The sequence below is a fragment of the Cryptotermes secundus genome, unplaced genomic scaffold (genome assembly GCF_002891405.2).
Source record: "Cryptotermes secundus unplaced genomic scaffold, Csec_1.0 scaffold318, whole genome shotgun sequence".
Taxonomy (NCBI): Eukaryota; Metazoa; Arthropoda; class Insecta; order Blattodea; family Kalotermitidae; genus Cryptotermes; species Cryptotermes secundus.
The window spans coordinates 2,806,196-2,823,933 of NW_019730108.1; the positions used below are offsets into that span (position 1 = coordinate 2,806,196).

The following is a 17,738-nucleotide window of genomic DNA, read 5'->3' on the forward strand; positions in this document are numbered from 1 at the left end:
TAGACCAAAAACAACTGGAGAATGTGAAATGTTTTAAATATTTGGGTAGCTTGGTAACAGATGATGGAAGGTGTACTAGTGAAATTAAATCCAGGATTGCCATGGCAAAAGCTGCATTTAGCAAGAAGAAGAATCTTTTTACCAGCAAATTGGACTTAAATTTTAGGAAGAAACTAGTGAAATGCTACATTTGGAGCATAGCTCTGTATGGGGCTGAAACATGGACACTTAGGGCAGTAGATCAGAAACATCTGGAAAGTTTTGAAATGTGGTGTTGGAGAAGGATGGAGAAGATCAGTTGGACCGATTATGTGAGAAATGAAGAAGTGTTAATTAGAGTCAGTGAGCAGAGGAATATCCTACACGAAATAAGAAAACGGAAGGCTAATTGGATTGGTCATGTTTTACGCAGAAACTGCCTTCTAAAAGAAGCTATCGAAGGAAAGATAGATGGGCGGATAGAAGTGACAAGAAGACGAGGAAGAAGACGTAAGAAGATGCTGGATGACCTTGGGGACAGAAGAGGATACTGTCATTTGAAGGAGAAAGCTCTAGATCGCATTAAGTGGAGGAATTGTTTTGGAAGAGACTGTGGACCTGTCGTCTTGACAGATTACTGATGATGATGATGAATCTGTATCAGTTTTTTTTACGTAACACTCATAAATGAAAGCTCTTTGTTCTAAATTGTATCTCACACGAACCATAAAGACACAGAACAGAGCACAATAGATAGAAGCTTCTGTGACACTCGATGGCGTAACACTGACTCGCTGATCAAGTGATCACAGAATGAATGCCCTTCAGTTTGTCGGGGGATACCACAGTGTCTGGGGACACGACGTTCTGAGAAGCTCCCCGGGCGTCTAATAAGCCAGCACAATGAACACTCGGTATAAACTACCTATTTTATTAAATTGTGTTTGTAATTTAATATGGACTGTTCTTATGTTGGTATTAATATCAGCAATTTATTTCGATGCATTATATCAACTAATTACTTCAACATATTTTTTCGGTTTAATGTTCATTTAGGATTAACCATATGTTACCAGTCCACTTTTCGGAAGTTCCCTGAAAACCTCTATGTTCCCACGGGTGAAGCTGCTCCCACTTTGGGAAATGCTGATGAAGAATATGCTGTAAGATTTGAAGTTCCTGGGCGGTGAATATGAAGAATACTGTTTACATTTACCGATTTTCGGAGGAACGTACTGCCTCCGTTTTATGATAACAGAAATATAGGTAAATTCTTACCAGAATACACGGGAACACACACCAGAAGACAGTACTCTTCTTATAATCTGTTATTTAAATTACCTTAGAAATATGCAAACAAATAACTTAGGAGGTTTCCACTGAAATCTAAAGCATGACAAAGCAGAATGCCGACTTACCTCATATACATTGGGATGCCAGACCTTAGTGAGGAATCGTATGCTTGGTGGAGAGTATGGGTAATCTGGAGGAAACTTCATGTGAGCCTGGAACAGAAGAAAACTCGCTGCAGCACCAAATATCTGGTTACTCGTTCTCATAGTCCCCTAGAGTAACACAGTTACTCCTGCTTTTACGGAACCAGAATGTTCGTCACAGTTTTCGCAGAAGCTCATCGTTGGATGTTATTGTCAAGCCTGCCCAATCCACTTTGTCTTAAATATTCTTTTTAATATCTTCCTCACATCTACGTGATTTTCCGATCAAAACAGCGTAGGCATTTATCATTTCTTCGACGCACGCTACACGTCTCTCCCATTTCAAGCTTCTTGATATTATCACCCTAAAAATATCAGACGAATGATATAAATTATGATGCAAGCCTGCAATATGATCCAGCCCTTTGTTCCTTTGCATTCTTAGCTCCAAATATTTATTTCGGCACTCTATTCCGGAACACAGTACTGTATATACTTTTAAGATCTGTGGCTTACACGACGGTGAGCGTTCTAAGTGCGGTGTTCTGGGTTGTGATACCGTGTAGTCTTGTAAGTGAGTATCACTTCGATCCTGACGGAAGAAGCAGGTTCCTCCGAAACGGTGATATCTACTAACGACTACACGGTGGCACAATCCAGAAAACCAAACACTCAATCCATGTTCTTCCCTCAAGGTAATATGCCAAGTTTCCTGCCTAAAATGAGAGAGTGAAGAGGCAAAATCTCTGAAGGAATAACCATTACCTTCAGCATCCATAATATGAAAGCCCACAACAAGTTTCCTGCCTAAAACTGAGAAACTGAAGTGGAAAACTCTGCGACGGCATAACTAAATGTTTCAATATCCAAGCCTGTCAATGTCCATGAACCTCAGCCACTTCCATCCTCACTACTGTCTATGATGCACCTCAATACTATTCAGCATCTCCTTCGTCACAATTCAAACAGACCATTTTCCGCCAAATTAGATATTAATTTCTTGCCTCCGCCATTCAATCTACACGCCTAGCTACTTTGCTACTTTTCAACTTTGCTTTAGAATATGCCATTATGAAGGTCCAGAAAAAACCAGGTGGGACTGAAATTAAATGGGACACATCAGCTGTTGGTCTATGCTGATGATGTGACTCTACTGGGTGATAATATAGATACCATAAAGAAAAACACACAAACTTTAATTGACGCAGTAAGGAGGTTGGTCTAGAAGTAAACACAGAGAAAAATATTTATATGTTGCTATCTCGTCACCAAAATGCAGGGCAAAATCATAACATAAAGATAGGAAACAGATGTTTTGAAAATGTGGCACAGTTCAGATATTTTGGAATGACTATAACATATCAAAACTCGATTGGAGGAGGAGATTGAACACGGGTAATACTTCCTACCATTCAGTCCAGAACCTTTTGTCTTCTCGTTTGCTGTCTAGAAACATAACAATTAGAATATATAAGGGTCAGTCAAATAAAAACGGGTCACCACGCATAACTCACACGGCGCGCAAGTTGGTAACACTGGAATTTGCTTACAATACGAACATCTGGTGGGGACTCGAGAAAGCACAGTGACAACGTGCCCTTGCACGCCAGTCGTTTGTTTATTGAGCTGGAAGTAAGGTTAGCGCTACGTGTATTCGTCCAACATCAGTAATGGTGGCGTGTAAAGAAGAAGAGCGAAGCGTAGTGCGCTTTTTGACTGCTGAAGGAGTAGGGCGACGAGAAATTCATCATCGCATGTCTGCTGTTTACGGCGAACACAGCATGTCATGTTCGCGTGTGCTGGCGTGGCATAAGAGATTCCGAGAGGGACATGTGTCACTGCAAGATGATGCTCGCCCAGGGCAGGCTCATCGTGTCATCACTCCTGATGTTACTGCTGCGTTGGATGGTCATATCCGGGCAAACCGACGGATCACTGAGGAAGAAATTAGTCTTCTGATGGCAATAAGTCACGGTTCCGTACACGCCATTGTGATAAAACACCTGTTGTACCACAAAATCTGCGCGCAGTGGGTTCCACATCAACTCACGCAGGAACATAAGATTCAGAGAATGGCTGCATCACTGGGTCACTTGCAACAATACCATGAGGAAGAATACGCTTTTCTGCCCCGTATTGCCACTGGGGATGAAACTTGGTGCCACCATTTTGAACCCAAGAGCAAACGGCAGAGCCAACTGTGGAAACATGTGAATTCTCCCCCACCGAAGAAATCCAAAACCGTACATACCAATTCTTGTAAAGTGATGATGACGTTCTTGAACTGCAAGGGCCCTCTGCTTGTCAACTCTCTCGAGCATGGGGCCACAATCAGTGCACAGCGCTATGAAGACACTTTGCAGAAACTTAGACGTGCCATAAAGTCAAAACACCTGGAATGCTATCGAACGGCATTATCCTTCTTCATGATAATGCGCGCCCCCACACTGCCAACTCTGTGGGGAATGCGCTACAGAGATTTGGTTGGGAAATGCTTCAACATCCCCCCTACAGCACAGATCTCTCCCCAAGTGATTTTCACATTTTTTGAGACCTGAAGAAAGGCATTCGTGGACATCGGTTTGCATCGGACGAAGACGTTTGTAACTGGGTAAAGATGTGGTTCCGTAGACAGCCCACAAGCCTTTTCAAGGATGCGATTGACCGTCTTATCTCCCAGTGGGAAAATGTATTAACAGTTTTGGAGATTACTTTTGAGGTAAGAAATGTTCTTTAATGTGTTTTGGCTTCTGACACGTTTTCATTTGACTGCCCCTCATACAAAACCGATTTTACCTGTGGTTCTGTGTAGGCGTGAAAGGTTGTCTCCAACATTAAGGGAGGAAAATAGACTGTGTGTGTTTGAGAACAGGGTGTTGAGAATATTTGGACCAAAGAGTGATGAAGTGACAGGAGAAAACTTCATAATGAGGAGCTTCATAACTTGTACTTTTCTCCAAGTGTACAATGATCAAGTCAAGGAAGATGAGGTGGACAGGGCATGCAGCACGAATGGGGGAGACGAGGAATGCATACAGGATATTGGTGGGAAAGCCAGAAGGAAGGAGACCACTAGGAGGGCCTAAATTGGGGGCGTGGACAATATTAAAATGGATCTTAGAGAGAGAGGCTGGGATATGGTTTGGATTGATCTGGATCAGGTTGGAGACCAGTAGAGGGCTCTTGTGAGCACGGTAATGAACCTTTGGGTTACATAAAATGCTGGAAAATTCTTGAGTAACTGCACAACTGGCGGCTCCTCAAGAAGGGTTCAGCTCCATGAGTGAGTGAGTAAGTAATATGCTTAGCCTGTCTACAACGCCATGAGTCCGAACTCGCCCAGTGTATGATGATGCGAGTGGTCTGGTGTCCTTCGCGTTCGATCGGCCTAAGGACCCCCATACACACACAGTTTGGCCTCCAGTTCGGCCTGCACAGTTGAAGACTGAAAGGCAAAACTGACGTGACCGGGCAATCGTTTGGACTGTTGGCCTCTAGGAATCCCGTCAGTTCTACCTGCAGGACGTAGCACGTGACATGCGGAACGTACGTGTCTGACGATACCGGCAGGCCAATCGCTCAGTCGCTGCTGCTGTCTCGTGTTCTTTCCTACTGTTTCGCGTTGTGGTCATTTCTCGTGGTATTTTGAAACTTTGTGCTATGGCGACATGGTCGAAGGACTTTTTAGTCGAGTTTATTGAACAATTTCGTGGTCATCCTTGCATCTGGAAGGTGAAGAGCAAAGAATACCACAATCGGGAGATGAAAGAGAATGCTTATTTAGCACTGACAGAAAAAATGAAAACAGCTGACCCACAAGCTAACAAGGAAACTGTGTTGAAAAAGATCAACAATCTACGAAGCAGTTTCAGGAAGGAAAGGAAGAAAGTACTGATGGCTAAGAAATCTGGAATGAGTAGCGAAGACCTCTATGTCCCGAAATTGTGGTACGACAAAGATTTGTTGTTCCTGGTAGACCAAGAAGAGGCCTTGGACGGGTTTTCAAGTCTTGTTAGTGATACGGAGGTAAGTGGTGTAATTAAAAATCAAACTTTTATTGCATGTTAACAATTATAATTGTTAATCTATAATTATAGATTACAATGCTAAACACTAACCCTTCAGCGTAAGCCTAATTTCGAAGGCCCATAAATATGGAACGAACCACGCCAGCATGATGATGTTTGCACTGGGCTGTTGCGAAAAGATTACGCTCTCTGTTCGTGTAACCATAAGTTTCAAGATCCTGCAGCTCTGCCAGTCAGTCTAAATAGAACGCGTGACCTCACAGTTACGAGGGCCAAGTGACTATGATATCAACATACCACAAAGGTGATATGCGTGTGGTTGTGAATAAAGCAAACAAACAAGAAACAAAGCCGGTGGTTGTTTGTTACTACAACAAAAACGTGCTAGGAGTGGATCTGACGGATCAAATGCTACAGCCGTACTTGCTTCAACGAAAGAAGAGTACTAGTTAGTTAGTTATTGGAGACGGTGGGTTTCCCCATGCACTGAGACCTGTATTGGTCCATTGTGCTTCCCTCTATGATTTCTACCAGTCTCTATATCCTACCGGTACTGGTGCTTACCATCAGTCCCGCTCAGCCAGCGAGACCGGCTCTACTAGCTGAGAGGTATCTATAATGCTTCCCCCATCTACCAGAGGTATTAGAGACTGCTGTTGGGCGGGAAACGTCCGTTAATTTGGCTCAGTGACCTCATTTGGAGATATGAGGTTCTTTTACGTGCCATAAAGCTACGACACGGGACCCACGGCTTGAAGTCCCTCCCGGAGGACTTGTTCCCTGAATTCGACGACCTCCGCCGGGTATTTGAACCCGCGTACTACGAGTCATGAGGTGGGAACGTTGCCTCTAGACTACGGAGGCCGCTAAGAAGAGTACTAAGTGGTTTCAGAAGTTATTCAAGAGGCTACTCAATGTAGCAATACATAACGCAATGGTCATATATCGATGTCTCCCGAATAACAAAAACATGGACGCACTAAGGTTCAGACTTTCACTAGCACAAGGCCTCGTGGAAAAACACGGTTCTGGTGTTCTTCGTCCTGTATACGGCCGTCCGACAGTTGAGCCGCCGCGTGAAAGACTCACAGAACGACATTTCCTGGAGCGTATTCCAGCCAAAGGAAAAGGGCAAAGCCTAAAAAAAGATGTGTGGTGTGCGCAAAACATGGTAAAAGGAAAGAATCTATTTACTGGTGTAGTGAATGTGAGGCAGGGTTGTGTTTAGATGGATGTTTCAAGAAATTCAATACGAAACTCAAATTCTAATCTACTTGCTTCCATCGCTCAGATACAGGGCGCTCATATTATAAGGTAAGATTATAAAACCAACCTTTAAGGTGATTTCGGTGAAAAATTCATAATTATATCTTATATAGTTCAAAAGTTATGATACATAATATAATTTAGAGCAAAATTTAAATGGGCAATTAAAAAATACTACCGCAGGAGGACCCACAACAGCGATATTTAAATGGAAGACTGCATGCGGCCTTGCGGTTTATCTGCGCGTGTATGGGGAAGGAAAGGGAGAGGCCAAACTGTCAGTTTTGCCTGTAAGGTCAATCGCAAGGCCAAACTGTGTGTGTATGGTGGACCTAAGGCTTTACGGAAGGCTCTCGGCCGACCTCCCTGTAGTTACCACTCTGCCTTGAAAGGTTAACACTAATAGCTATTATGAGAAAGCGCAGTACGTAATGAATATAAAAAATATGAAAAATATCAAGACAGCAACATAAGACGAGAAGATGGCCACACAGCGCTAAACAAGTTCTCACTGCTGTTATCGCACTTCGTGTAGAAACATACTCGTGCTGAAACTGTTGCGGGGTACCGGTTGAGAAACAGTGACATCAAGAACAATTCGGAAATGGTCTTAAAGCGCTAACCGGTTGTCTACAGTTCCATTTCACACTAAACTCAGTTACCTCAGCCCGTTACAGTGACCTCCGGCTAGTCCATATATTCCACCGAGTACTGATAGTTTTCACTAAGATACCAGAATTTAATTTTGTCATTTCTACACGTAGCGTCGTCCGGTGAGAACCAACTAACGTTTCAGAGGAATATATTGCCTCCATCTTCAGGGTCCAAGAGAAAGCCAAGCAAGAGACCAGCATGAAGCAGGTAGCAAGGATAGCTCCGCCACATGTTCCTCCGAAACGGCTGTAGACTTTAAACGGAATACAAAACGTTATATCCAAGACCAAGGACCTCTGATATCTCCTACATTACACGAAGCTCAATTAAAATTCAATATGGTCCACCGAAAATGGCAAATAACACAAGACATATATATATGGGGCACGCGGTAGCGTAGCTGGCTGAGGCACTAGGCTACAAGTCGGAAGGTCGCGGGTTCAAGTCCCGATGAGGTCATCGGATTTTTTTTCAATTGACTTAATCCTTCCAGCCGCACTATGGCCCTGTGGTCGACTCAGCCTCTAACAAAAATGAGTACCAGGAATTAATTAAATAATTTTTCTGGGGAGTAAAGAGCGGCCGGCGCGTAAGGCTGACAACCCTACCGCCATCTTTGAGCCGATTGTCTAGATAATGTGGGAACCTCAACGTCTCACAGCCCTATGGGCCTTCACGGCCTGTTACAGGGAGAGCTTTACTTTTTTATAATATATATTTATATAGATATACACACACGTATATATCATTTAGGTATTCGACACACACTATAGAATTAGAATTAGGTCTGACTGCATTTAGTGTGAAGTTAGTGTCTGAAATAATTGAGTGCAAAATGGCAAATGCGCGTTTTCAAAATATTCGAATATGGCCACAGAACCCTAAACCATGCCAAACTTCAGAAAACCCTTATATAAATTTGTAGTAATTAATATAGTCAATTCAAATCTACATGATGCAACAAGAAACCTTCATCTCAATTAAACTAATAGCAGTATTGTTTAATTATTAATTGCGTTAAACACAAACTCAATTAAGGACTCAAATAAAGACACTTAATTTATTTCTTGAGGCCCATCATCATGTGCAGCTTATTTGGCTTGTAAGTGAATTTGGCATTGTGACACAGTCCTTAGTGCCTAGTATGTGGCACATGAACTCCTTTCAATATAATCATGTATTTGCATTATTTATTGTGTAAGAGAGCTCTGATATGGCGTCAAGTTCCAAGAGCATGTTCGTATCTTCTCACTGTTAAAATAATGTCTCCATACACATATAAGTGGTTTTGCTACAATTCTTAAACAAGTTCAACACTGGAGCAGGTTCAAACCATTCCCAATGCAATTGTTACCAGGTCCGATTTGTAACCTGAAGGCCCTTATTCGAACCACGGCGGCAGTTTGGCTATTCTAATTTTTGTATTATTCTCTTTTCTTCCGGCCGAACTCAAGGATCCAGGCTGCAGAAGCAAAAAACTTTATCACTGAAAGCCAAAATTATCAGTTGACAAAAAATTTTTACAAAAAAAAGAAAACAAAGACAAATATATATAGAAATGCGTAAAAAATGAAGAAACCAAAACATATGTGAAGTTTTTGGCCTTCATGGACTATGCAGTTAACATGCGAGAAACTTCGAGCTATTACACCCCTTCCATATCCGTATATCGGAATAAAAAATATCGATGTTAAGTATTTCCGGTTGCAATTAATGTACTTCAAGATGCGATTATGTCAATCAGTTTCAATAACGGACAGTCGCAGTACATGGCACAGTAAGTGGAAATGTGAAAAGTACAGACACGTAAAATTTCAAGTCCGCCAGCACTGTACTCGTATATGCGTTACGATGTTATCTATCATGAGGGGCAGGGATAGCGCAGTCGGTATAGCGACTGGCTACGGACTGGACTGCGAGAGGTCGGAGTTCCTCCATGTCTTCCAGACCGGCTCTGGGGGTCACACAACCTCCTATACAATGGGTACCGGGGGCTCTATCCCGGGAGTAAAGCGGCCGGGGCGTGAAACTGACCTCTCCCCTCCAACTAGTGCCGAGGTCAAGAAAATGTGGATCTATACATCCATTTCCCCATACGTTTTCATGGCGTAGTGCAAATTAGTTAAACACAGGGACACCTTTACCTGTGTCATGAGTCAAAACCTGAGGCTGATAGTCGGATTCTGGATCTTACGAAATTGCCATATAATTTGCGAAACGAACTCGTAAATTCAGGCCGTCGTATGACTGTTTAACCCTTTAAACCAGTGGTTACTGCATGTACCAACTCATTTAAACTTAACAATTTTGCATTTTATCCACACAGTGTAGTATTTACGGGTTTCCTATGGTTCTCAGAACAGTATCGTTTCTTTTCAGAACTGCATTAACTGGCTAGTCTTTGTAACGCAGACGCATCCTTCTGGGAGGTAGGAACCAAACTCTTTAACGTTATTTAAATGAAATTCATACTCTGAAGGTCACTAACACGTATGATTGCAAGTTTACAGTGAAAATATGCAAACTGATCGTGGGTAAGCATACACAAGTTTTTGCTGTCAACAAGGCTCCAAAAGTGCCTGACGCTGTTTGAAACAATAATTCAACATTAAGGTAGAACTGACATCTGAGATGCAATTACTGAATACAACAGACCGCCAACTTGCCTGATCAGAAGAAAGCAACCTGTGCCGATTGCGTTCTGATATTACCTACACTGGATCGTTTCCCCTTTCTCCCCTCCCCCTTGAAATTTCAAGCTGAAACGCGGCCACGGTCGTTAAGAGAAATCAATACCATTGCCATACAATACTGTCTCGCATAAGCACGAAAATTAACACCCGATCTAATGTTCTGGCTCCAATAACATTCATTTTAGGTAACTAAATTGCATGCTGGCACATAAGAAAATGCAAAATTATGTGGAATTAAAACACTGATAACTGATGAAGACTGTAAAGAAAATGATTAATCAATCAAACTAACTACTTCTTGAGAAGCCGCCAGTTGTGCAGCTACTCAAGAATTCCAACAATTTATGTAACCCGCAGGTTCATTACCATGGTCAAAAGAGCCCTCCTCTGGTCCCTATTCTGAGGCAGGTCAATCCAGTCCATACCATCCCATCCTCTCTCTCTAAGATCCATCTTATCTTCCAACATAAGTCTAGGTCTTCCGAATGGTCTCTTTGCCTTCTGGCTTTCCCACGGAACTCCTGTATGCATTCCAATTTCCCCCCATGCGTGTTACATGTCCTGTCAGTCTCATCCTCCTTGATTTCGTCGTTCGAATTATACCTGGCAAACAGTACAAGTTATGCAGCTCCTCATTATGCTGTGTTCTCCAAACCCCCTGCCTCTTCGGTCCACATGTTTCCCTTAAAACTATGTTCTCAAACACCCTCAGTCTATGTCCCTCTATTAATGTCAAGGGCCAAGTCTCACACCTATACAAAACAACACACAAAATTAGATTTTTATATTCTAATTTTTACGTTTTTAGACAGCAGACAAGAAGACAAAACGTTCTGGAGTGAGTGATAGCAAGCGTTACCTGAATTCAATCTCCCTTTAATTTCCTCCTGATTCAAAATTTTATTTCTTACTGTCTTTTCCAAATATTTCAATTATGCCACATTTTCAAAGGATCTATTAGCTATCTTTACGTTATGATTTTGCCCTGCATTCTGGTAACAAGACTGTAATATATGCTTAGTTTTGTCTGCGTTTACTTCTAGACCAACCTCCTTACTAGCGTCAAATAGTGTTTCTGTGATTTTATTTATGGTACCTATGTTATCTTCCAACAGATTTAAATCTTCATCCTAGAACAGCAGCTGATGTTTCCCATTTAATTTCAGTTCCACCTGGTTTTCCTGGACCTTCCTAATGGCATATTCTAAAAAGTTGAAAAGCTGTGGAGTTAAAGCATCTCATTGTTTGAGACCATTCTGGATGGGAAATGTATCAGACAAATGTATACATATACAGACTTTACTACAAGTTTCATTTAAACACATTTCAGTGAGCCTAACTAGGTCCACGGGTTCACTTAGTGGGGAGTGGAGTCCAACTGGGTCCACTTGGCACGGCAGCCACTGATTGGCCTATTGTAGCCTGCCTCAGGTGATTATGATGATGGAGAATTTGGTGGAATGAAGATTGGCACGGGAAACCGAAGTACTCAGGAAAACCTGCCCCAGCGTCACTTTGTCTACCACAAATCCCACGTGACTGGACCCGGGATCAAACCCGGGCCGCAGCAGTGGGAAGCTGCGCCATGACTCAAGCGGCAAGTCGCTGGCTTCCCATCGCGGCGGCCCGGGTTCGATCCTGGGGTCTGGTCAAGTGGGATTTGTGGTGGACAAAGTGACGCTGGGGCATGTTTTCTCTGAGTACTTCGGTTTCCCTTGCCAATCTTCATTCCACCAAATTCTCCATCATCATATTCACCCAGGGCAGGCTACAACAGGCAAATCAGTGGCCGCCGTGCCGAGTGGACCCAGTTTGACTCCACCCCCCACTAAGCGAATTAAAGAAAAAACGCTTGAGCTATGGCGTGGCCAGATCCACGGGTGCCCCAAACTTTATGAGAATACTGTACAATACTTCCTTCCTAAATGAATCGTAGGCTCTCTTGAAGTCTACAGACAGCCAATGTACTCTCTCACTGTACTCCCATCCTCCCCCCTCCCCCAAGTATCTGATGAATGGAAATAAATCTGATCAGTAGTTGATCAAAATCCACACTGATGATCCCCAACGATTTTGTCTGTGTATGGACCTGGCCTTCAGCAAAGGATATTGGATAAAATTTTGCATGAAGTTGATCTCAGGGATTCATTCATTCATTCATCTGTAATCTGTCAAGACGACAGGTCAACAGTCTCTTCCAAAAGAGTTCCTCCACTTGATGTGATCTAGAGCTTTCTCCTTCAAATGAAATGCTTCAATAATTACAACAGTCGGTTTTATCACCCTTCTTGTAAATTGGTACAATAATATACCTTTCCAAATGATCAGGCAATTGTTCCTTATTCCAAATAGGATTAATGAGTTTGCTGATCTCCGACTATAATACTTCACATCCTGCTTGAATCAGTTCTTACAAGATTTGATCACTACCTGGTGATTTATACTTTTTCAAATTTGCAATAACAATTTCAAACTCAAAAAGGACTAGGCTCAATTACCAATGGCTCAGCTGTATGCATTCCTGACCTTATCACCTATTAAAAATTCTGTGGGAATCTGCATGCAGATCACCATTCTCATCCTTTACTAAGTTGCTTCTAGGGTGGTAAGCCTTCTTAAATTCATTTACTCCTCTATACAGCTCTCTGGTGTTCTTGTTCTTACCATTTACTGGAAGCTCATTAATTTTGTCTTTCAAATATCCCCCCCCCTTTCTTTTTCCTGAAATGCCTACTGGCTTCAAGTCTGATATTGTTAAAGTTATCCCCATTTATCTGGCTTGGGCCCTGTAATCACTGCAGCCTGGCTTGTTCCCTTTGATCTAATAGTTTTGAACAACTGCCATCATACCATAGTTTATGTTTCTTCAATTCATAACAACCTACACTCTCTTTCACTGAAATTCTGATATTCTCTACAACAGTATGTATAATTACAATTATTAATTACATTTTATTTTCTCAGAATTATATTAAAGGCATAACTGCGATTCATTTCGCCCTGGATAAGGCTGGAAGTTAAGGAAGGCTTCGTTGAGTCCAAGACATTTCTGTCACCAGTCCATATGCAGTTACTTTCCAAAGACCAGCCTGTAGGTAAACAAAAGTTCCATCTGTTGTCAGTCCACATCTAACTAATTTTCGATGCTCAATGTTCAGATACAAGAACAGTTCCTTTTGTCATCAGTCTGTGTCCAATTACATGCAGTATAAGAACAGTCCATCTGTCATCAGTATGTGTATCATTACTTTCAGATGTCAAATGTACAGAAACAGGCACAGTTCCATCTACCACCAGCCCATGATTTTCGATATCCAATCTGTCATCAGTCCATGCCTAATTCCTTTCTGATGTTCAATAAGCAGATACAGGAACATTTCCATCTACCATCAGTCCATGACTAAATATGTCTTAATGTCCAATGTGTAGATACAAGAACGTTACATCTTTCACTAGTCAGTATGTAATTACTTTTTGATGTCCTGTGTGCTGATAAAATGACAGGTGGGTGGACAAAATAATGGGAACACCAAGAAATTGGGGACCAGAATTTGTGTTGGCTATAGTGAAAGAACAACAGTTGGTAACACTGAATGTTCTGTACATTTATACTCTGTAGTGCTTGTGTTGGTGCATTAATTGTAGTGCTGAGTGATAGGCCATGTGAAAAAAATCAGAAAATGGAAGACTTGTCTGGTTTTGAAAGAAGACAGAAAATTGGTGACATGATCACAAAACCTGGACAAGAGACAATTGCAAATATGTGATATGATCAGATGAGTCATCCTTTGCACTGCTGCCTCCATCAGAAAGAATTATGTCTGTAGAACACTCAAGGAAGCCTACAAACTGGAATGCCTGGTTCCAACAGTGAAACACGGAGGGAGGTTCTGTGATGGTTCAGGCAGGAATGTCATGGTATAGTATTCTGTTGGTCTCATTATTACCCTTCATGGCTGAATTACTGCAAGACAGTATGTGGACAGGTTGGATAATCAGGGGCATCCCATGATCCAGGCATTATTTCCGAACATCTATGCAGTTTTCAAGATGACAATGCCCCCATTCACACAGCTGGAACTGTTCAGTCATAGTTTAAAGAGCATGACGCTGAACTTCAGTATTTTCCCTGGCCACCACAATCATCAGATTTGAATATCACTGAAACATTCTGGTCATTTTTGGAGACTAGAGTGAGGAACAGATTCCCACCCCCAACATCTCTAAAGCAACTTGAAGATGTTCTTCAAGAAGAATGGTATAAATTTCCACCAGAGACTGTTCAAAACTTGCATGAGTCCATTCCAAATATGACTGTGGCTATAGTGAAGACAACAGGTGGTCCAACACCATATTACTAAAGATATGCTTATATTACTTGTAGCATTTCCATTCTCTGTCCAACCCCTGTACATCTACCATCAGTATACGTCTAATTACATTTTGATGACCAATACACAGATACAAGAACATTTTCATCCATCATCAGTCTGTGTCTATTTCCCATGTTTAATTGGTCCAGACACAACTACAGTTCCATCTGTCATCATTCAATGTGCAATTACTTTTCCATGCCCAATGTGCAGATACAGCAACATTCCCATCTGCCATCAGTCTGTGTATAAATACTTTTCAGTGCCCATTGTGCCCACTGTGACAAGATGGCGCCTGTGGAGAACGTCCCTAGTTCTAGCTCTCGCCAAACTTGCTTTAAAGTGATGGAACAGTTAGAAGTGCTCAAATCAGAAATACATTCAGCACAATTGATAAATAAAATTTTGCTGGACGAAATCAATCGCACAGGCAGTGTGTACAGCATCGCCGAAAAACTACCAACATATGAAACACTTAAGTCACAAAGTGAAGCCTACCTGATAAACAAAAGTGAAACACTGAATAAGAAATCCCAGAACCGTAAAAAATTGGGGGAAAATAAAACAGTGCGAGTTAAACAACAAATCTGAGCAATTAACCAACAAACAAGTAAATCTAACCTTCAAACAGCTAAAGACATCATAGATGGACCAATACCAACCACAGTGAACGGTGTGACTAGGGTCAAGAAACATGGAAAATCAAATCAACAGCACAATGATCACATCGAAGATAACATAAATGAAGTGCAAAAACTTAAGAAACAGAGAGTCCTGATACTCAGGGATAGTCATGTGAGAGGATGTTCAGACCTAATAAATATGAAGTTGAAATAAGAGTTCGGTGTCAATGGAATTGTGAAACCAGGAGCTAAATCCAGAGACATCCTCAATACCAATATTGAGAAAAACATGTCAAAAGACGATGTTATAATAGTGTGTGCTGGCAACAACGACATCAGCAATAACAGTGCTAAGGAAGGAATAAGTAGCATAATTAGCTTTGCTAAAAAGACCAGTCACACCAACATTATTGTAATGGAAGCTCTACACAGACATGACCTGGCCGACTCGTCATGTGTCAACAAAGAAACCATATGATTCAACAAACTTCTAACAAAAAGGCTCAAATTACATAAACACATGACAATCAGCAAGGTAAATCTAAACAGATATCATTTCACAAACCACGGCCAGCACATGAACTACAAAGGAAAACAAAAGACGTGTCAACAGATAGCAGAATTGGTACAACAAAAGACTGGAGCGAGAGGAAAAAATGCTATACCACTAGAATGCAAGGAGGGAACCGTGCGTGAAGAGGCCACGTCAGGAAAACCCAAGGAGGAAACTGTCCATGAGGAGACTGCAGAAAACCAAGGGACTGAAGCTGATGAAACATTAGTCGACCCATCCCCCAACAGTGTGGCACCACTGGAAGGAAAGCAACATCAGGAAATTCGGATGTCAACTAGGAAAAGGAAGCTCCCAGAAAAGCTAAGTAAAGATTTTTTATAGATAAGAATAGTACTGGCACTCTCAAGAATAGTAATAAAATAGGTTCAACCATCCAATTATTACATCAAAATGTTCAAAGTCTAAACAACAAGAAGCTGAATATAGATGTGTTATTATCAAATAAAACGTTAGAATCGGATATACTCTGTATCACTGAACATTGGTTGGATGAAAGAGAAATAGATTATTATAACTTTGAAAACTATTCCTAGATATCAAAATTCTGTAGGAAAAATAAAATTCATGGAGGCTCATGCATCTATGTTAAAACAAATCTAGATGCAAAACCCTGTAACCTGTTTGAAAGCTTACATCAAGAACAACACTTTGAGGCCAGCATAACTGAACTTATACAATTTAATACTATCATAATCTGTATATATAGAACCCCTAATAGCAATATCAACATATTTATAAAAAACTTGGACACAATANGTCCCAACAAGCACAGGACCTAAAAGCCAAACAGCCATAGACCAAATAATACTAAACAAGGGCTTATGGGAATACAACTTTAAAGTGGTGGAAACAGGGCTCTCTGACCATAATGCCCAAATACTACAAGTACAAATGCATTATAAGAACAAAAAAGGACAAGACAGAATAACTAAAAGTTCAGATTAGCTAGATCTTATAGTGAGGAAAACGTACAATATCTAAACTGTTTACTAGGAAAAGAGACCTGGGAGCCTGTTCTTAAACGAAATGAGGCAAATGATGCATACAGTGAATTTTTAGGCATCCTTCAGTACTATCACAATTTAGCTATGCCTAAAAAATGGGTAAAAATTAAGCAACAAAAAAATAAATGGATTACCTTAGGCATAAGGGTATCAGGAAACAGACTTTGGACTCTTCATAGCTTAATTAAAGAAAGGAACACATCTGAAGAACTTAAAAAATACTATAACCAGTACAAAAAAAAATACAACAAAGTTATCGGTGAGGCTAAAAAATTAAGCAACAACATGCAAATACGATCATCCGGGAACAAATCAAAAGCCATGTGGGATTTAATCAAAGAATTAGGCAGTCAGCAAAAAGTTCCAAGGAACACTGAATTAGGAATGAATGGAAGAACTATACAAGATCCAAAAGTTGTAGCCAATGTTTTTAATGAATACTATACAAACATTGCCCATCACATCCGGAGTAAGAATCGGACAGCACAAAACAATGAAGACATGATCAACACAATAAAATACAAGAGCAACAGCATGTCCTTAACCCCAACCACTGAAAGGGAGGTGGTAGACAAAATTAAAACACTGGGTAACAAGAAATCAACGGGCATTGATGATATTCCAGAGTTCATTATTAAAAAATGTCATCCTCAACTAGTAAATGCTCTAACATACATTATAAATCTGGCATTTTAATCTGGTTATTTCCCTGACCAACTAAAAATAGCAAAAGTGAAACCCTTGTATAAGAAAGGTTGTACTGCAGATGTTGGGAACTACAGGCCAGTGTTATTAATTTCGTTTTTTTTCTAAAATAATCGAAAAAATTATGCACAATAGACTTTTATCATTCATAAATAAGTACAGCATAATCAACAATTAAGAGCATGGATTCTGCAAAGGAAAATCAACACATACAGCAATCACAGAATTTACAAAAACGGTTTACAAAGCACTAGATGAAAAAGAAACAAGTATAGGGATATTTTTGGATTTATCAAAAGCGTCTGACCTAGCAGATCATGATATATTGCTAAGTAAGATGGAAAGAATGAGAATACGAAGGGTTACACTAAAGTGGTTCCAAACATACTTAGAAAACTGAGAA

The 17,738-nt window shown here is 40.9% G+C and overlaps 1 protein-coding gene across 2 annotated transcripts in view; it reads right to left on the bottom strand.

The window, feature by feature from the left end:
• Positions 1–17,738, bottom strand: part of LOC111866109 (ubiquitin-conjugating enzyme E2 R2) — a 44,733-nt gene that overhangs the window by 20,590 nt on the left and 6,405 nt on the right. For both annotated transcript variants that reach the window (XM_023854705.2, XM_023854706.2), the window contains one exon: positions 1,398–1,484. In XM_023854705.2, coding sequence (XP_023710473.1) covers positions 1,398–1,484 — 87 coding nt within the window. The remainder of the gene's footprint in view (positions 1–1,397; positions 1,485–17,738) is intronic.